The sequence below is a fragment of the Diabrotica undecimpunctata genome, chromosome 1, assembly GCF_040954645.1.
Source record: "Diabrotica undecimpunctata isolate CICGRU chromosome 1, icDiaUnde3, whole genome shotgun sequence".
Lineage (NCBI taxonomy): Eukaryota > Metazoa > Arthropoda > Insecta > Coleoptera > Chrysomelidae > Diabrotica > Diabrotica undecimpunctata.
The window spans coordinates 200,392,061-200,413,842 of NC_092803.1; the positions used below are offsets into that span (position 1 = coordinate 200,392,061).

At 34.2% G+C, this 21,782-nt stretch overlaps 1 protein-coding gene across 1 annotated transcript in view; it reads left to right on the forward strand.

Moving 5' to 3' along the window:
- LOC140432858 (T-box transcription factor TBX20-like) overlaps positions 1 to 19,406 on the forward strand; it is a 185,727-nt gene extending 166,321 nt beyond the window's left edge. Inside the window, exon 5 of the mRNA XM_072520998.1 lies at positions 15,908 to 19,406. Within this exon, the coding sequence (XP_072377099.1) occupies positions 15,908 to 16,475 (568 nt within the window). The 3' untranslated portion in view covers positions 16,476 to 19,406. The remainder of the gene's footprint in view (positions 1 to 15,907) is intronic.
- Positions 19,407 to 21,782: the final 2,376 nt, after the last annotated feature.

Below are 21,782 nucleotides of genomic sequence, written 5' to 3' on the forward strand. Positions count from 1 at the left end.
AAGCCACTCCTTACATGCAGACTGCGTATAATTCGATGTTAATATTTTCAATATTATTATAGGGAACTGAGACTTGGACTTTAAAAAAATGCAGTTTAAAAACAATCGAGGTTTTCGAACTCTGATTATACCGCAGTATTAAAAATATCATGGACTTATAGAATTACAAATAAAGAAGTACTGGAGAGGGTTGGTAAAGAAACAGAACTAATCACCACTATACAAACCAGAAAACTGGAATACCTAGGCCACGTGATGAGGGGACCAAAATATGAAATTTTGAGACTCATAATACTGGGAAAAATTTAAAGAAGAAGTTGTGTTGGCCAAATACATAATTGTTGGTTGAAGAATCTACGTGCTTGGTATTAATACAGATCGATTGATTTGTTGGAGTAGCAAGTTCAAAAATAAAAATAGCGATTATGATTACCAACCTCCGTAGGGAGACGGCAATCGGAGAAGAAGAAGAATTAAAATTAAAATTGTTTTTCTATTTAGTAAATCTTGCCAGTTGTTATTTTGATTTTTCTGTTATGAAGTTTCCACGCACAGAGGCTAATTACTTGCTACGTTGATATGGTAATTCTAAATAAAAAAAATTAAATCACCTAAATTTTGATGTAACCCTATAGATCAGTAATATCACAATGTATAAAGAAAAAAAGTAAATAGCTCTATTTATTTGGTTTTCTACTGGCAAACCAACAACAGATACAATTAAGAAATTGTGTCTTTATGAAACATTAATGTGACGAAATGGAAGAAATGCGACCATTAAATTTTTTATGATGTTGTTATGTTTTCGGAATGATTATTTTTGTATGTCGTTGCCTATAAAAGACAAAAGTATGAGACTTTTCTGCTAATATTTTTTTAGTGGTTGCTGTTACCGTGGAGCTAAAATTCGTATCTTAATGACAAAAAGTTATAAATTACAGCAACGAATGGCGGAAAAGGAATCATTAAAATCGGTAACAAATGCAGCAGACATTATGAACATAGTGTAAGGGATAGAAATTGATAAAAATAAAATAAAGATATGAAAAAGGTCTTAAAGCAGAAGAAAATTATTAAAATCCATAAAAAGCCACATTGTCTGAGTAAGCTGAGATATTAATCAAAACTAAAACAAATCATACTCCTCGTATTATAATAGCAGCGAAAAAAGACGCGAAGAGAATTAGTGAAAGCCCAAGCCAGTCTATGAAAATGTATTCTTGCTAAATAGAGGGAATATTAATATGGAAGAATTATTCGACGGAGAAAAAAAGAAAAAATTTAAATATTTAGGTTGCAAACTGCCAGTCCTGCTATTATTTAATATCACCAGAAAAAATTCACCGCCTTCTTAGTAAAAAAGTAGCCTAACCTAACCTAACCTAACCTTTTTTTTACATCCTTAAAGAGAAGGAGGAAAATCTGCATACAGACATCTGTGACTCACACAGGTAGTGTTGGGTTCCTAATACCGTAGCGAAGCTGTGACAGGGCGAGATGCCCAAGGAATTTAGACCTTTGACACCTCGTCCCGTCACCACTTCGAGACGGTCGGCGTCCAACTAAAAACCTCTTCTCTGTCACACCAGACATCAGGATGGAAGGGCCGGTTAAGGCAAACATCTCTCCTGATGCCCTGTTATCGCCCGATTTCCATTCTTTCTCCGACACATTCATCGAGGAAACTACATCCACACGAATCACCAAGGACTTTCAACCCCCTGCCTTAGCGAGGCTGACATCTCTCTCGCGTCGTCTGTCTCTCATTTACTCTTATTTCGGCCTGCGACAGTCCGAACCCCACCAAGGTGCTACTCGTTTGTTTTAAAATTCTGTTGCGAGTTCCCTCTCCCCTCGTTCTTTTGAAGAGAGCAGCTCCCTGATAAATTTGTGGATCTGTGTCCACCACCACTCATCCCTTATCATTTTCTCCACCATTTCTCTCACGGAATCAAACATTCTGCAGTTACACTCTCTTACAAACTTCTCTCTTTCATCCGCCCAACGCTCACACTCCAACATCGTGTGTGTCACAGTATCCGAGAAACCACAGTAAAGGCACTAATCGGATGAGCCCTCCTAAACTTGAAAAGGTAGCTGCGGAAGTAGCGATGGCCTGTGAGCATTTGCGTTAGATAATAATCCAGCTGCCTATGCCCACAGTCCACCCAGCTTCGAAGGTTCGGGATTAGTGACCACTCGTCCACTCCGCCACATCACGTGTTGCCTCCCACTCTTGTTGCCACTGACCAATTGAAACTAATCTCTCGGCCAGTCTTATCTCATTCATTTCTCGCTCTCCAATGTTCCGCCCCCTACGACTGTGAATCCTTGCCCTTTCACCTGCCACGCATGTAAAGGAACACAGCCGGTGATAACCCACAAAGCGGCAGCTGACACAGTCCTGTAGGCACATGCTACCTGCAGCAGAGCCTCTTGTAAGTTGGTATTTCTACCGCTCACTTCAGACTGGGGCCGCGTAGAGGACGACAGACACTTGGATCTAGGGATCCCACCTTAAATTTTTACCTTTACCATGCGATCTGCGCGATGCTCCATTACGCATATTATGATTTTAAAATTTTGGCTTGTGATTTCAAGAAATAATAAATTGACAATTTATTTGAAAACTAGATTTAAGCTAGATATTTAATTAACCAATTATAATCTTTCATTTATGTAGTCTTATCGAAATTATGATTAAAATGATGACTAGCAAATCTCATAAATAAAAAACTTACAACTAATTCTTAATTTAAAAGAAAATTTTATCCTTCATATCATTCATAATATATTATCTTAATTTCCAAAATTCTTTCTTTCCTCTTTCAAAAAGCCTATTTCTTGTTTTATTTGACAAACATTGAGTACTTCTACTGGTTTTTTGTATGTTTCTTTACATTTTATTCCCACTACTAAATAGCAAAATCTTTTACAATGAAACTTTTTTAAACTTCTTTTTTAATTTAAATATTATGTTTATATGGGATTAAGCCACAATTTATTGGTTGTAATGAAAATCACATTTTTTAACTAACCAAAGTTTGACGTTTTGAAATCGTTCTCAAAATATTTATAGAAATTTTGAACAACCTAAGAAAACGGCCAAGGATGGACCAAGGTTATTTTTATTGGCTATAATTATGATGAGCATTGATCTCCTTTTTTAATCGGTAAAAGATACAGGTTAGGTTAGGAGAAACAGAAATGTCAAAGTCTTAAAATCATCTGCGCAATGGTGCATAGCGCATCTCGCATGGTAAAGGTGAAAATTTAAGGTGGGATCCCTAGATCCTTGTACGACAGACTGCACCACACCGTGGAGCGCCCTTCTCCTTTCGGGTTTGGGACCACCGATATTAGGCATTATCCTCCCCAGCGCAGCCATTCTCTGAATAGCTCTGCGGGTAACCTAACCTAACCTAACCTAACCTAGCCTGTCAAAATCAAATCAAACCAAAAAAAGCCAATAAAAAAACGAAGGATCTCAATATGGTTGTAATAAGAAATAAAAATACTAAAGAAACAAAAATCAAAATGAAGGAAACAATAGTAAATCGTACTAATTTAGCTTTTTCTTTAAAATATTTAATAGTTTTGCGAAATCTTTTACGAATGGTCTTTAAAAAATAGTAGTGTACATGTTCCTACCAAATAGTGATTTTGTGCAAGTAAAAATCGGTATCAACTTTTATATCATTTTATTCCAGAGAACGTAAGTTCCATAATGGTAATATGACCATCAGCGAATAGCGTTTTAAATATGAGATAATTAATTGCCTTACGCGCATTCAAAAGCCTTCTTTGATAAGGAGGCACACACACGAGCAGGCAGCGAAAGTGATAGTATTAATCTTAACCTTGCTTGGGGCCTATGAGTTATAACTTTACAAAAGAACTTGTAGAGGTGGGAGACAACACATCCTGGTGGAACATTTGATAGTATTATTTTCTACATTTTAATTATCGGAAATATTTTCAAGCACTGTCGAAGTGTTAAGCTTCTTTTATTGTATTGCATTTTTTTTATTTTCCAGTCATTTTCAAGGTGCTCCGTAGGTTTCTTAGTGTATGACAAATCCGTCTTCAGATTTGTCTCTGAAAGTTCAACATTATTGCTGCTCACAATCGTTACTTTGATTCTTTTGGTTGTATTTAAATCATTTCAGATTTTGTGCTTTCATGAATATATCATCAGCTTTGAGAAAGACGAGGTTTAATTTTTTTGAGACATCCTATCTGTTTATCTAGTCTTTCTTTCCATTCTTTTATTAAAGTATTTTTTTCAGTTATTTCCATCGAACTTTTATTTTCATTGAAACGTCTCATATTTTTTTTTCTAATTCATAACTTTATCTTTTTTGCCACTCTAAATATGTTTTTATTTGCTAGTACTTAATTTAAGTGATTATTGGACTTTGTTCTTGACAGAAATGTAATAGACGATCTCCTCTATCGTTAGGGACCGTAACGATAGAGGAGATCATCTAATACAATTCTGCCAAGAACAAAGTCTAATAATTACAAACACGTTCTTTAAATTACCTATAAGACGGTTATATACATGGCGCTCACCAGCAGATAAACCGCAAAAAGTGGTAAAAAACCAAATTGATTATATAATAATTCAAAAGAGATATCGTAACACCATTAAATCAGTTAAAACATATCCAGGAGCAGATGTCACATCAGACCATAACCCACTAACCGCTAATGTCAAGCTAAAGCTTAAACGTATTAGAAAATCCCAAAGAACACTAAAATTAGATGTTAGAAAACTGAGAGAAGCTGATATAAAAAATAAACTCCAACAAAAAATATACGAAAACTTTGATAAATTAGATACTAATACCTATAAAATAAACCAACAATGGGAAACATTACAAAACTTCCTCCTCGTTCCATGCAAAGAGATATTAAGAGAACAGATAAGAAAGAGAGACAACTGGATGACTGACGAAATACTTGCAAGGATGGACCAAAGAAGACAAGCCAAGAACAAAGACAGCCACAATTACAAAATCATTAACAATGAAATCAGAAAAATGATAAGAGAGGCAAAACAAACTTACTATGAAGAAAAATGTAAAGAGATAGAAGATTTTCAGAACAAATACGACCTATTCAACCTACATAAAAAGGTTAAAGAAATGGCAGGGTTACAAAAAAGAAACCACAACTCTTTAACTGCTCTTCAACGACGAAAAAGAAAACCTACAAGACATATCTTTTGAGGACAGAAAAACAAGTATAGAAATTACAAAGAAATAAATATTGTATGCACTAAAGAACACCAGAAACAGAAAAAGCCCAGGGCCAGATCAATTGCCTATTGATATCCTAAAAATAATAGAAAATGAGTACATGGATGTCCTCTTAAAGCTCTTTAAAGAAATTTATCAGTCGGGTGACATGCCCAATGAATGGTTGACTTCAACATTTACTTGTCACCCAAAAAAAATATATTAGATAATGCACCGACCACCGCACCATAAGCCTGATGTCTCACACACTTGAAATGTTTTTAAAAATCATCCAAAAAAGCATTTACCAAATACTTGATATGGATACTGAAGAAACCCAATTTGGATTTCGTAAAGGAGTAGGTATCCGTGAAGCTCTCTTTGCATTCAACGTACTAATCCAGAGATGCTTGGATGTGAAGTAAGATATGTACATCTGTTTCATAGATTACAACAAGGCTTCGAGATAAAATCGGCCACAAAGAGCTTATTGACATCCTCAAAGCAAAACTGTTATAATACAATGACCTTCGAATTATAACAAATCTATATTATGTACACCAGCAGGTACACATACGCATTAATGAACACACAGCAGAAGAGTTCGAAGTTAAATGAGAAGTACGACAGGCGTGTGGATTGTTACCCCTACTATTCAATGCATACTCTGAAGAAATTATAAAAAGAGCTTTTGAGGAAGAAACATCAGGAATAAAGGTCAATGGAACACCAATTAACAACATTAAAGCCTGACAATTAACGGTAAAACTTTAGAACAAGATAGAAACTACAATTATCTTGGCACAATAATTAATCACACAAACGATTACTACAAAGAAATTAAAGTTCGATTAGAGAAAGCACGAACAAACTTTAATAAAATGAAAAAGGTACTTTGTGCAAGAGAACTGAAATTAGACTTGGAATTAGAACATTAGAATTTTATGATTTCTCTGTAATTTTTCTATTTCTAAGAATCTATCGTTATACCATTTTTTTAGCTGCTCATACCTTTGTTTTGATTTTTTTTTTCTGAGCTGCTTTGTATTTGTTCACATTTATTTTTATATAATCTTCTATTGCTGTTGCAAGATCTAGTCTGTCATCCAGTTAGATGAGTGTATTCTTAAATTCTTCTGATCTATCACTAGAACTAGAATCTTTAATTGTTTTGAGCAACGTTCATAAATTCTTAACGCAGTTTTCCTTTTATTGTTTAGTGCAAACTCACTTGTTATATGCTGTGCAGAACAATGTTATGCATTTGTATAATATATTTCCTGTCGTTTCGAAAATATTCCTTTTAGCTGATATCTCAAAGGTTATCGAGCGTTCCGTGAAAAGACAGTGAGATAATAGTTATTTATAACAGTTCCAATTTAATGGTACATCCCACCTTTCCTTCTTTTGCAAGTTTCACGTCTGTTATGATAGAATTTAATTTACCTGTTTGAAAGCGGCTGGTGCATCACGCCTATGCCGATTGCTGAAGCAGTAACGCTAGAAGGTGTACAATCCGTATGCCGCCTTATAATTTAAGGTAATCGTTGTCTTCGGAGGGTATTTTGATGATATAATGACGGCAAAACATTTTCTCACACCTCAGGTAGGTTGTCGTGCCAACTTATTTTCTTATTCTGGCTGACTAATTACGCTATAGACCAGGAAATATTGGCTCGGCAAGGCAAGACCAACATTAATCTTGTATTACGCTGAACACAATAAAGTTAAACTTTTCTGTAGTAATAAGATTACAAGACTACATTCGTATCCTTTATTGATTGCAAAATGGACTTGGACATAATGTAGCATATAGCGTATTACAAATTTTATTTGCACACAAAAGAGAAGTGATTGGTACAAAGGAAAAATAACAAAGAAAAGTCTTATAAAGACAATATAAATATCAATTTGGATGAGATAAAAGTATCAATTGACGACATTAACAAAAACATAAATAAAAACCTTCTCGAAACCGACCACAGGTCGCAAAGAAAACAAGAACTAAACAAGACAAAATAAGCAATGAAACTAAACAACTAATGAAGGAAAGAAGAAAACTACTAGTTGTCAGCCATACTCAAGCATACGTAAAACTTAATATAACAATTAGAAAAGAGCTAAAACGCGTCATAATAAAATGGAACGAGAACTTAATAGAGCAAGTCATTCATAACAATAGAGGCCAAAATGTCTAAGATCTACACTGGGCGATCAAAAAATTATCAAAATTAAAGACACCAATAATACGAAAGAAAAGGATAAATGTAAAATAACAAAGTCGAAGACTTCTACAAAACCTTGCACAACTCCCAAAGCCAGCTTAATGAATCAACAAAGGAGAATGTCAAAAGAAAAATAAAAACGTAGGCTTAGAGATACTACTAAATATGGAATGATTCAAAATAGAACGAGCTTTAAAAGAACTACAAATTATAATGGAGAAACTCGTATACAGCTCCCAATACGTCGGTCTAAAAATGTCAATGAAAAGAGCAATGTTAGATATACGACTGTCATATAAAACATGAGAATGACTAAAATCAAAAACAAAAATTAACAATATCACAGCAAAAATTGTAAAAAGATAGAACTTACAAAGGTAGACGACCAAGAGAAAGACCACAGATGAGACGAATAGATAATATAAAAAGAATAGTCGAAAAAAATTGGAAGTAGCTCAAGAGAGTTCGATGGAATGAGTTGGGAGAGACCTATGTCCAAAAATAGACGATGGAAGGATAAGAAGAAAGGTAACAAAACTATTTGGAACTATCTAAGTACCAGCAATAGATATTAGAAATAGCAACAGTTATGGTAGGATAGGTAAATATAGATAATATATCGATTCTAAAAGAGGAAAGCCTGAGACCTGTTTAAAACTCTAACGAATTCTGTACTTTAAACTCGAAATTTTTTATTCCTGGACTTTGGTTCTTTGTGAACTTGTTTAAAGAGTTATCGCAGATAAACAGACCACACTATTTCAATGCGTATTTTTGTAGTAAAGTCGACTAAAAAAGTCATAAAAAAACTTTCAGTTCTTTGAATTTCAAAACTTATATGAAATGTTCACCACGCAAATATCGCCACCAACGCAACAAAGGCTCTATGGACGTGTCGTATGCTTTATGGTAATATATGGGATCTGAAAACTTATTTTATTAGACATTTATTAGACCCAGAGTTTGTATTGTGCTATGCTAGTTTGATGTAACAAAACAATAAATTAAACAAAAAAAGGCAATAAATACAGTAGCAAAAAGTGCAAGAACTCATAGGAATCAGGGTACAATGCGATCGTCCTAACTGTTACCTTATAGATAATGCTGGACCTTCATCATCATTATCATTCTCTTCCCTAGGAAGCGACGGCTTCCCTAGTTACGTTGCTCTATAAATTTTTATCTTGGGTCATACCAGCATCAATCTGTCCTGACGTGTCCCGTCTAGCCATCTCCCAAAAAGTCTTTTTTGGTCTTCATCTCCTACTTCTTCCACAAACTAACAAATCAGAAATTCTTTGAATTGGGCGATTAACGTCTTGACTTTGAACACGACTCACCCGTTTTTACATTATTGTAATCCGAATGCTAGTAATTGAATCTTGTGCTTAACCATAAACAGTCCCTTAAGCAACTGACCGATTACAATAAAGCAAATTTGCTCTGTGTACCAGGGAATACAGTAAATGTTTCTGGTAGTCTTGCTGAAAAATGAGATTATACTTCTTTTATTGGACCCGATACATTCTTTGTACCAAAAATTCGCATGGCGGTGGTGGCGCCCAAATGTAGAGAATTTGTTACTTGGAACAGGTCTTTTTAGAATCTTATTGATTTAAATCTAGGATCTTTTATTCCCGATGTTTTGTCTGAAACTGCAGCAAACATGATCAAATGTGATCATAGTAAACATAGATTTGCCTTGCGTCATTCCGATCAGTCACAAATGATCATATAAAACGAAGGTTGTGAGGTCCTGCACTTTTTAAAGTATACAGCCTCTTAAGTTAGTTGTCCTTATATGAAAGACCCATAGGTATAAATTCTATATAAATTTAGTTTATAAATTTTTTCAAGGTTCATTTGGTACTTTTTTTTCCCTGAAATCTCCAGCACCTAATTCATGTGAGTTTCTGACTTTTCTCCAATCTTTTAGACAAAGAATCAGAGAGGGACGTTGTCAGGCAAACTATTAGATCTGTTTGAATATTTCTGATCTAAAAAATGTCTAAGTATGCCTTGTGGTGATATCTTTGTTGTTATTAGATTGCCATTTTATAGTTTTCATTATTACAAATTTCAAATCTCAATATTTAAAAAGCCGTTAGTATTATTCAGTTTTCGGAGTTTCTTTTTGGGGATCCCATGTATGTATATATGTAACAAAGTTTCCATTTATATTTCAGTTGCACAGAAGGGCACTTGTTCCTCTAGAATTCCTAGAGTGTTTTCTATTACACTTTTTTTTCATTTATAACAAAAAATTCGACATTCCAACATTGCTTCGATATCACTATTATAAATCTACTTTGTATTTCTTGGGTGTTTTCTCTATCCTGAGATCGAAAATTGTTACATAAAGCGCCACTGAATTTGTGGTGGAAGGCGGAGCATATGATCTCATTATCACCTCAGCGCGCAACTTTCCTCTCGCGTCTCAATATTATTGATTGTTTTTGGTTGATGCTGCAACGCCCGATCACTATGCCCTCCAGATTTCTTCTTAGAGATGGAGCAAACGGTTACTTGGCTATAACTATAAAGAACTATACTTACAACTTTCCTAAAATAGGCAAAAAATAGAAAAGAAAAGGTAGTTGGTTTGATTGTAACTTGGACGACCACTTTCGAACTGTACTTTGTCAGTCCATTATCAGACCCCGATAAAAGGTTACTGACCCAATAATAGACAAAGAAAATCTTTTAAAGCAGGTTTACTATCAATTTACTATTCCAAAGTGGAAATCAAAACAAATAAACTTAATTTTAAAGTAAAATTGTTGCTTATTCCCAACAAAAATAGTAAATTGCATTAAGTTATAGCTTCAGAATAATAATAGGTTTACTATCTGCTGGTTACTAGACATAGATGTAGGGGTAGTACCTTGAGGAGAAGATATCGTCGGCTGTATGGAATAGTGGCACAACACAAAAACTGGTAATTATTTAAGACAGGAGTTTAAAGTTTGTGTGCCAATAATTTTGTTTTATTTGTTTTAATATATGGACTGGGATTTTTGAAAAAAAAAAAAAAAACAAATTTTGGTGTATTTGGGAGAGCGTTAGGTAGACTTTAATGAATTGTAACACAAACTTTTAAATTCAACCCTTATTTTGAGTTGTGGCACTATTGCACATCAACATTTTGTCTTTAAAAACTAATTAAGGCAAAGACAATACTGGCATTTTTTTTGTTATCGAAATAAAGGTTCAATAAAGAATAATTCAAGTTACTTAAATGAGAAAATGTGTTTATTAACTACTATAAGAAGAACAAAATAAAAAAGTATATATTGATAATAATAGGATAAGTTATGATTAACAATGCTTTAAAAGTCGGTAGAAATCCGCGTGCATTGGTGAAACACTATTGTCTTCACAAAGGCCAGTAAGGTCTTTTTTCTTCTTTTCAGTTATTGGCAGGCTGTCAGTGTAAGCCTTTTCTAGTTCTATAATATCCATGCTTTCTAAACCTTTTCTCTTTTTTCTTTGTGGTATCAACTGATCTATACTCCTCTTATGCAAATAAAGTTTTAAAATAGTAGTGAGTACTAGAGCTTTTTTTACATGAATTTCACAAATGTTGTTGAAATGAAAAGTATTTCTTTGGACATCTTCATTGAAAATTGTCACTGTTTTAGTATTTAACTTTTTCAGGTCAAAAAAATCATTATGACATAATTCGTGTACTTCAAATAGTTGTTTGCGACGAGCAGTTTGGATTAGCATAGCTTAATGAGCCTGTGGATAAATAGGCCCTCCTTTTAAAGCTTTAGTGATATCTCTTTCTATCAAAGAGCGGCAGCTGTCATCCTCATTTTGAGTATGGCCGGCAACTAACTAGCAATGAGTTATAGAAATTTTGAAATGAGTTACAGCGTACTGATGCATTGAAATTAGGTACTTATTTTTTCCTTAGCCATCTCAATTATTTGAGTAAACTATGAATTTTAAATCGTCAGAATCGGTGTTTATAGATGTTTGTTCCGAATACATCAGCAGGCATGAACCAATTTCTATGGCACCTTTACTGCCTTCTCATTCGTGCTAAACATAGCTGTGCACATTTTCCAGTCCCTTTTTCTGAAGTTCACATGTAGAGAAATGATATGTTGACAGCTTAGATTTACTGTAGAAAGGGAAAACATCTCCTTTTGGTGTCGGTAGAGCACCTTGTAGGTCAACACAAGGAACTTTTTGTAAGTTAGTTACATTCTCTTTGTCAAGTATTTTTAGCTCCCGGCTTAAGTTTTTCTTCTTATGATAGTTATTTTAAGCATCTTCTAGGACTATTTTTTTGTCACTACTCAATTTTTTGTATTGTTCACAATACTAACATTAATCGTTTTTGTGAGAAAAGAATGCATAGTTAAATTCAAAATTAAAAAGTTTACGATATAAACCAATTTTTACAAGTTCGTTTTTGTCTCTTTGGTAATCAGCTTTATAATCATTGTACAGATCTGTCAATGTTTTACCTCCTGCTGTATATTTTTTTGAGGTACTACTTCGACAATACGAACCCGGTTTATAGTTTCGTTACAAAATGTTTTATGCATGCTATGTTCACCTCTTTGATCGTTGCTTATAAAGCCACTTTCCGTCTTCCCAATAACAGTTCGAATACATCTATTAGTAATTCCAATGGTGGATATAAAAAATCTTTTGCACTCTTATTTTTTTTTTTTTTTCGGATGTTAAAGTTTTACCTGCTACTATATATCTGACATTTTTAAAACAATAAATTTATTTCTTTAATTTAATGTGGCACAACTCAAAAATTCTCGCTGATACAGTTTGAAAATATCTAAAATTGTCTGCTATAGTGGCACAGCTCAAAAGTGCCAGTATTGCATAGAAACTGGATATCGACACTATTCAATTTCCGCTGTACAACCAAAAAGGGCCAGTATTGCAAGAAACAATTTATCTCAACCGACAAGATGTCATAGCGACACTATTGACGTCTAACGGACGTTTTTATGGTTATGTGTAATATATGATGTAACTTTTGTACATAATATTAAATTATTTATTAAAAAAGGTAAAACTACTAGACACACAAACATTTCCGTGTAAAATGTGCAGTGGACATGAATTATATCAAAAGGATTTAGTGCAAATAATTTCTTAGTAATACGTTAAAGAAAGTTGATACAGAGATAGACCTAGAGGAACTGGGAATAATTACATGGAGAAAACTGCTCCTGCATAGGAGCTGTAGCTATAAAGAAAACGAAGAAAAGAGGGTTTTAAAGGATGAAGATCAATATCAAAGAGTCTGTGAGTCATAAGAACAAATGGACAAAAATAGTAGAAAAATTCTAAACACATCAATAATTTTTATTACTTCTAACATTCACGGGAACAATAGCTCGTATAAATTTCCGTATATTCCATCTCTATCGTCTCGAAGCTTCATTCAATTCCTTGTAATAGACCCAATTCGGTAGATGAGAGTCCTTTTGAGAATTACAATGTGCCGCCCTACTATTGATCATGAAGAAAGACGTGTTATGGGTTGAACCAAATTTGTGTTTATCTAACACCTTATAATTACACGAGGCCGCTGCGGTGTGAAACGAATTAGGGACCGTCATTAGGAAATTGTGTTTTTTTACTTTTTGGGAGTTCTTATAGTACCAAATGTTTTGACCAAAAACATAAGATACTTGCACGGAATATACAAGGTGTTATTTTGCGTTACTTGGCTACTGAGAACTGTCCCAATCCGTTCCGTTATTTGTTAGAGTAGGATTATTTTCTCTTAATATAATATGCTAATTCTTAGTAGTATTAGGAGACAATCAAAATTGGAACCATCATCTTTTTTGGTGTTTTCTGGTGTTTATTTTGTTTTTTGGGCCAATATGTGGATTTTCCAGTTAAGTGGCATTTCCCATTTATTTTCTACTGCTACATGAAGTTTTCCACCTTTTTGATTGTTTAACCTTGTTTTGTTACATTATAATTTTTGTTTTGACACTTATACTGGTATATACATATTTTAAATAGCTTCAGTCTCTATAAGTCCTTTTTAAGAAAGGAGATTTTTTACCACTACCGCTGTTGCTGTTATTATTTAATTTGAACAATTCTGTTTAGAGAAAGACATTTTTATAATCGAGAAGGAACTTGTCAGTCTCAGGAAAGACTGTTAACTATCTGTTGACAAACTAGTTGACAGTTTTACTAATTCCGAAATTAAAAATAGACAAATGTGAGCCTTTTAAGAAAACAAATAAAAATAAAGGAAAATCTATTGCTAACAAGACAATGACAACCAAGGTTAAAAAGAAACGTGCTGAGAAAGAGGAAGCTTTTAGTTCATCTGAAGAAGATGAAGAATTCATTTTACTGTTTTGTACTGGACTCTTCTCTGAAGATACTACGGGCGAACAATGGATTCAGTGCTCAAAGTGTTTTAAGTGGGCTCACACCGACTGCACCAATGTGCACAAAAAAGACACATATTTGTGATTTCTGCCTCGATGGCTAATTTTATCCCGTTATTCTAATATCCGGTATTAGGAACATTTTTTTGTCAGTCTAAATTTATCGTTTTTTATAAAAATTTAAATTTTATTTTTTACTTCGTAGAAATGATTTATTTTCGTTCAATAAATGATTCTCTGTAGTTTATTACTTGTTTTGCTCTAAAATATTTATAAATTATTTGACGCTAACACTAATATTATGGTTTAAAAAAAGTATCCGATATTAGGGCACATTACTTTAGGGCATAAAATAGTATATTACTTTATGAGGCGGAGAAGCATGACTTTTCTTGACGCGCCCGATATTACGCGCCGAACGAAGTGAGGCGCGTAATAGAGGGCAAGTCAAGAAAAGTCGCTTCTTTGCCGAATAAAGTATACTATTTTTTCTTCAAACGTAGCAATTTTCAACCATAAATAGTACAATTTATACGCCATTTTTACTCGAAATTAACTGTGACAACTATCAAAGTCGTCTAGATGTTAGAAATTAAAATTATTAAGTCGTCGGTGGGATTTGCGTCTCCCTGGTTACAATTGTTTGACAGTTGTTTGCAATTATTAAAGACAGCTTATTGTTGTTGCAACCACAAGCGCAAATTTAGTGCGAAAATGGAAAACCTAAACGAAATAAGAAATAAGAACGATAATGCTCAAAAAAATTTAAACCCTAATGATTCGCCAACATCGGGAATGATTGCTGAAAGTTGTTCTCGACCATCAGTATCATCAACAATTACCAATGCGTATCAAGAGTCGGGAACATTTTTGCACGGTTTCAATTTTGAAAATGCCTCATTAACTAATTGTACTTTTAATATTACTATAAATAAAAATGATGTTTAATTGTTGTTAATGACATTTGTATTGTTGCTTTGTGACATGTTTCATATTGTTGCCATGACAACATTTTTCCCTCCGCTAAAGAAATGGAAAAAAAAACTGCTGCCGGCGGAGACATCAAACTTTGACAGGATCAAGTTAGATAACTAATGTCATCATTATTTGACGTTTGAAGAAAAAATCGTTTAATTAACCAAGCAAGTGTTTTTTTGGCTTTAAAATCATATTTACGGAGATTGAAACTTTTGGCAAAACGTTTTTACTGACATAAATGTGTAATAATCAATATATTCATACATATAGTCCATGGAGGATAGGTTATGAGGACGACTATGTTTCAAACATAAAAAGGTAGACGGTTTCAGTAGCTAATACAGGCTATAACGTATGAGGCTGGATGAGTTGTCCTTTCCTTCACCAAAAAACACTTAACCAGAAACATTCAAACATTGCAGTGATCTGCCCAAACATTTAATCTTGTCAAAAATATTTAAGACAAGATGGTAAAAAATTGCCTTGATAGATGGACCAGAAAGATTTTGAAATAGCGACCAAGACAAGAGGCATATCGAAGCAAAGGACGACCACCAATTAGATGGACGAATGATATAAAGCGCATCATCACAAATTGGACGCAAGAAGCTCAAGATAGAAATATGTAGTAGAAAATTTTACGGAGTACCTACGTTTAGCTGTGGTAAATGTAGGCTAATTGATAAATTAGTTTGGTTAGTTTTAAGGTATCTTTAAGAGAAACATTTTTTAGTAGCTCATCCGTACTTAAATTATAACCCGAAACTTTCTTTGGGCTAATATTTTCCTGTATTTGTAAAATCTTTTCTTTAGGTATCTTGAACAGTTAAACAGAATCCCTCCATCTTTTTTCATTTTCTTGGTAACCAAACACTTTATGACCAGCATAACAAATGAAACATAAAACTTCTAATTCTCCTAAAAAGCGAGAAGCAGTCTTATAAACGCACAAATCTTGTATTCAATTGACGTAAATTAACTGTTTTAAACATTAAAATCTAATTTTTTATCATTTTTATTGATTTAATTTGTTATCAATATTTTAACGATTCTTTATTTGTTTCAGAGAGCCAATGGATAGTCTCTTTATGGACCAGCACTTCTTGAGATCCTCTCTTCGTCTCTATTCAGGCGATTCCATGGACTCCGAAAACAATAACGCAAGCTCATTTTTCTCCGCGGCGATGGTTGAAAAAGCTCGCGCGCAGCTGCAGATGTGGGGTCGCGCAGGATCTGCGTACAACTCCAGCGAGCTCCACGCGTTCCTGCTTAACAGCGCTCACATGCCAAACCAACAAATGTTCTTCGGACAGCGACAGTCCATACCTTTAGGAATCCCAACGCATCTTTGGAACCAGGGAGGCAGTACATCTTGGCAAAGCCCTATTCACGGTGGGCTACCAGCAGGTTTACTTGGACCTCCTTCCCAACATAGACCTCAAATAACTCCTCCACCTGCCTCCACTCCAAGTTCCTCGGGATCTCCTTCGCCCACTTCCATTAGTACTTCCACTGATCTGAAGCTACCTAAGGCTGTTTTTCCTACCGCTTTCCATCATCGGTTCAGTCCATACTCTTCGTTATCGAGGCCAATGGCGCCTTCGGTAAGTCCCCCTTCTAGATCTAGCAATTGATTTTAGCAATAATATTAGTATTGGAATCATGAAAGTTGTTTATAAAAACAAAATAGTTAATAGATTTTTTATACTTTTATGAAATTGAATCATACACTTCTTTCAATTACAATTATGGAAATTGCTGATAGGAAAACCTAACTAAAAATTTAATAACTTATTAATGATTAATAGTTTCGACCATACAGGATATATAGCTTTAATAAGAATATTTTGAAATTTTGCCTTTTATTTGTTTTTTTTATAAGAGTAGGGCCTTCTTTTTATTCCATTTAATTAATTGCCTGTTGCTAATTTGACCTTAGTCTAGGTCTAGGCCTCTTGTATAAACTCGTCCAAGCCCTTCCATAGTAAGTTCTGCGTTTTAATCTGATGAAATTCGCCTGTTGGTCACTGGTTGGTGGCACTGAGACCTATTTTGGGGCAAGTACATAGCCCGGGACAGAGGTCGCCAGCAATCTGCAACATCGGCAACATTAATTTAGACAGTCAATTCAACAACTTAGGCTACACTTTTTCCTTATGGATTTAAAAACGCAATAGCCGCATTAATTTTTGGTTGATCAATGATAATTTGTCGATTACTCATGATGTAGGTGTGAATTAGTCATAAGAGTGCGTCGTAGTACCGTATAGAGGAGAATTTTTCTCATCAGGTCTGGCATAAGTAAAGTAGGTACTACAGAGCTCAAACTGCCAGTCTCAGACTCATACGGCAGTAGGGTATTTAGGTGAGTACGTCAATCGAGTTCTTTGTAATGCTATTCTACTGATTTACCGTTTTTTGAGAATGTCGTCAATTTTCATTTTAAAAAATGTGAAAGACTATCTGTTTTAGGCCTTGCTTCATTTTATTTCTTTTGTCATTTATGATAGTATTTATCTTAATATGTATTGCTTTCTGTACATGCTATGACTTCCATATAGCATATAAGGTCACTAGAAAGGGAGTATGAATAGATATGTTCAATCTAGAACCCGCTGCTTTCTCCTTTTCGCCTTGGTCATGTATATTACGACAGCCGAATAAGAAGCAAGAATACTGTAATAAACTCAAATTAATTGCGACGTGACAAAGGTATAGAGAACCAGTATTTATTTATAGCCAAAAATGTTGAATTCGGAACTATCGGTGATGACGATTTTCGGCGGTGGTAATATAGGTGAGAGAACCGATATTGCTTTACTTAGCAATTGTGATGCGTTCTTCAAATTTGTCCCACAATTAGATGGGGCTGCAAGTACTATGTTGAAAGAGTTTCTATTTATTGTTTAATTAAAAATTATTAACAAGTTGCAAAACTGCAACAATACTTTCCTATTTCCTACTGTTTCATTCTACTTAGTCGATATAGTTGTTTATCCTTTGATCTTATTTGTCTTTAGGATTCCTATATGTTTTACGATCATATAAGTGATAGTGTAATTTATCAGTTGTTTAAAAAAGAGGTGTCTGTAAGTTGTTACTTAATAGAAAGTAATAAACATTTTAATTTTTTTATAAAAAAGGTCACACTTTGTATAAAATAGTCTGGGTAACTGCAAATCTTAGGTTATTAGATAAGTTATAAAAGACTTAAGTTGATGTACATCCCATTGTTACTACTATTTTTGTGTATAATACAATACGAATATTAGCTTATAAAAAATCTATTGACTATTATTTTAACTAGAGAGATGGCAAATAGTTAACCAAAGAGTCATGTATGACGTTAAAGATGTATTATAAACCATTGTAAATAATTACTTCTTAGATTTATGTAACTTAATTAACGATGCGCAGTGTAAAAGGGTATTTCAAAAGATATTAACTAACGATTAGAACAACGTTGGTTTGCCATGTTTTAGCCATCAAAATGGCGTAGTATCTGCAGGTATTAGAGATATTCTAATTCAACAGCTATTTAAAAATGTGATACTAAGAAAACACTTTACATAGAAAAATATTAACAAGAAATAAATCAAATCTTATTTGGTCCTTCATTCTGGAAAATTAATGCGTACTCTTAACCAGTAGTTTGACTTGTAAAGCATGATTCCGCGTTTGATAATTATGGTTTTTATAGTTTTTACAAAACCATTTTCTTGACGACGTTTCGGCAAGTTTTCACTTGCCATTCTCAAGTCCGATTAGTTCCGCTTCTTGTGGATGCTCGAAGAAAACTATTGTCTAACGTTATTTAATGTGAAGTCAAACATCAAAAATATATTGATCTTCTCTCTAAAAAACAAAGTAAAAGAGGAAAATCCCAGTGGTTAGCTGTATACCATAATTAAAAATAAAAATAGAGATAAGTAAAGACGTGTATGTAAAGTACAATGATATAATTTATTTTATTAAAAAATAATTAACATTTATCCAAAAGGATTACAATTTTTCAACACGTTTTTGGTTCAGTCGGACCTTTATCAGTGAAACATTTTAAAAGTAGTTAAAAGTAGCTACTGAAGTAGGTTTAAAAACTATTAAATGATATGACAATCATGGTTATATTTATTAAAGTAGTAACACAAAGTAGAAGTTATAGGATTTCACCCAAAGGAAACATACTTTTTCCCTGTTGAAAAGGGGGACTACTTTAACCACCGGTTAATGCCAGCTAACTGACTAAGTCGACAAGGAAGTGAATATCGAGAAGGAAGTGAATAAAGCTTCTTCTCGTAGCACTACAAGACAGGGTTGGTCTCAGTTGACTGCATAATTTGTTTCCATCTCACACCATCACCAATGATATTGGTGTCATTGTTCTTAAATCTGACCACATGCTACCTCTCCATCGTAGTCGTGGGTGACCTAGAAGCCTTTTCTTTGTCGGGTTATCCTTCCAGATTAAGTTGTCAAGGTGATTATTAGGATGCCTATGGACATGGTAATTTTAGGCGTTGTGATTTGATTTCTTGGATGACGCCACGTCGCTACTACTACTACTACTACTAAGGATTTCCACAGTTTTCACTGTCTTCCTTCACTCAACCGTTTTCTCCAATTTTCCCTGTCATTCCAGTCTCCATCTCGCAGGGTTCTTTTCTCCATAGCCTCGTCGATTTCATCTCTGAATGACCTTCGGGGTCTTCCTCTCTTTCTTCTTCCAATCGGGCTCCATTCTGTGATTTTGTTTATCCAGCGTCCTCTGTCCGCTCTTCTGACGTGGCCGTACCAGGATAGTCTCTTCTCCTCTATATATCCGATTATGTCTGATTGCACTCCCATTCTCCGCTTAATCTCTGCGTTTTCAATTCTGTCTCTTTTTGTAAGTCTATAGCTTCTCCTCAGGAACTCCATTTCTACTGCTCTTATTCTACCTCTATTTCTCTTGTTTATTGTCCAGTTTTCGGACCCATATGTCAGGATACTTCTTGTCAGGGTATTATATATTCTCTTTTTTGTCTTTATCGTAATGTTCTTATCCCACAACACTGAGTTTAGTTGTCTTATACAGTTTCTTGTTTGTCTCAGTCTGTTGTTTATATCTTCTTCTGTTGTTCCCTGGTTCGAGATTATGGTTCCTAAATACTTGAATTTATCTGTTCCATTTATTTGTCTTCCCTCGTCTATCTCTAGGTTTCTCATATTCTTGTTTTCTGTTGTTAGGTATTCGGTTTTCTCTAAGTTTATTTCCATTCCGTTGTTTTTATATTCTTCTTCTAGTTTTCTGAGCATAAAGCTGAGATCTTCTTCATCTTGTGCGATGACTACTTGATCGTCGGCAAAACTTAAGGTGTATAGGTATTCGTCTCTTACTGGTATGCCCATTCCTTCGCACTTTCTCCTCCATGGTTTGAGTGTCTTTTCCAAGAATATTTTAAACAGAGTAGGGGACGTAGCACAGCCTTGTAGAAGTCCTTTTGTCGTCTTAAATGGATTGTAGGCTTTATTTCCACATTTAATAGCTACTTTGTTTTCTTTGTATAGTGCTTTAACTGCTTTTATTAGTGTTTGTCGGATTCCGAGATCATTCATTGCTTCCCATAATTTGACTCTAGGTATTGAGTCATATGCTTTCTTTAGATCAACAAAGGCCAGATGGACCGGTCTACTTTTTGCCATTTTCTTCTCTATCAGTTGTTCTAATGTGTACGTATGATCTAGGTATGATTTTCCTACTGTGAACCCTGCTTGGTCTTCTCCAATTTTTCCTATTATTTCAGTTTCTAGTTTTTCCTTAATAATTTTCCCGTAAAGACTAACTACCGACGATATTACACTAATTCCTCTATAGTTTTCACATTTTTTCCTGTTTCCTTTCTTATGTATGGATGTGATGTATGCTTGTGTCCATTCCGCAGGTATTTCTTCTCCATTTAGTCCTCTTTCGAACATTCTATGTAGCATGCGGAATAACTTTTCCGTTCCGTTTTTAATTAGTTCGTTTGGTATTCCTTCGGGTCCTTTGGCTTTTTTGTTCTTCAATGTCTTGATTGCTCTCTTAACTTCTGCCAGGCTTATTTCTATCTGGTCGTATGCCCCATTTCCTGCATGTTCTATATTCTCTTCCTGAAATTGGGGACGGTTTTCTGTAAGTAGTTCTACGTAGTATTCTTGCCACTTTTCACTAATTTTGCCGATCTGGGTTTTCTCTGTCTTATTTCGTTGAAGTGCTTTTAATATTCGCCATGATTTTGAATTTCTCGTTCCTCCGATATGTCGTTCTATCTCTGTGCATGCTTATTCCCATCGTTCGTTCTTTTCATTTGTTACTCTTTTCTTTACCTCTCTGTTTTTCGCTCTATATAGGTCTAAGTCTTCCTGTTTTTTGGTGTTTAGGTATTTTATGTATTTATTTGACTATATGAATATATATTTTATATATTTGTTTGACCTCAGCATTTGTTCTCATTCGGTAGTATTCAGATCATGATAGATTCCGAAAGAATTGGATTACATCTTACACCTATATAGATGAGCACCGGTCTAATCACTGTTTTATGTATCCTGATTTTTGAAGTTCGTGTTAATATCTTGGATTTAACAATGATATGGACACCTTCATCAATTTGCTGCCTGCTTCTCCCTTTTATCTTTTCTTCTAAAATGGACTATAGTTCACTATGAAATGCAATTTCTTCAAGAATCTTCTCTATAAAGTTTCCAGTTTTCACAAAACTTTTGTCTCAATGACCAAAATTATTTTAATAAACGAGCTTGAGGAACATTTGGGTGTTATCTAATTGATAATAATCTGTTCCGAACATTCAGGAATTCTCTTGATATGGGTAAAGTACCCAAATGGCAGCGAAACAATTGGTTTTTGATAAAAATGCAAATTTGAAACCAAAGAGAGAAACGAGTCATATCTGACAATGATT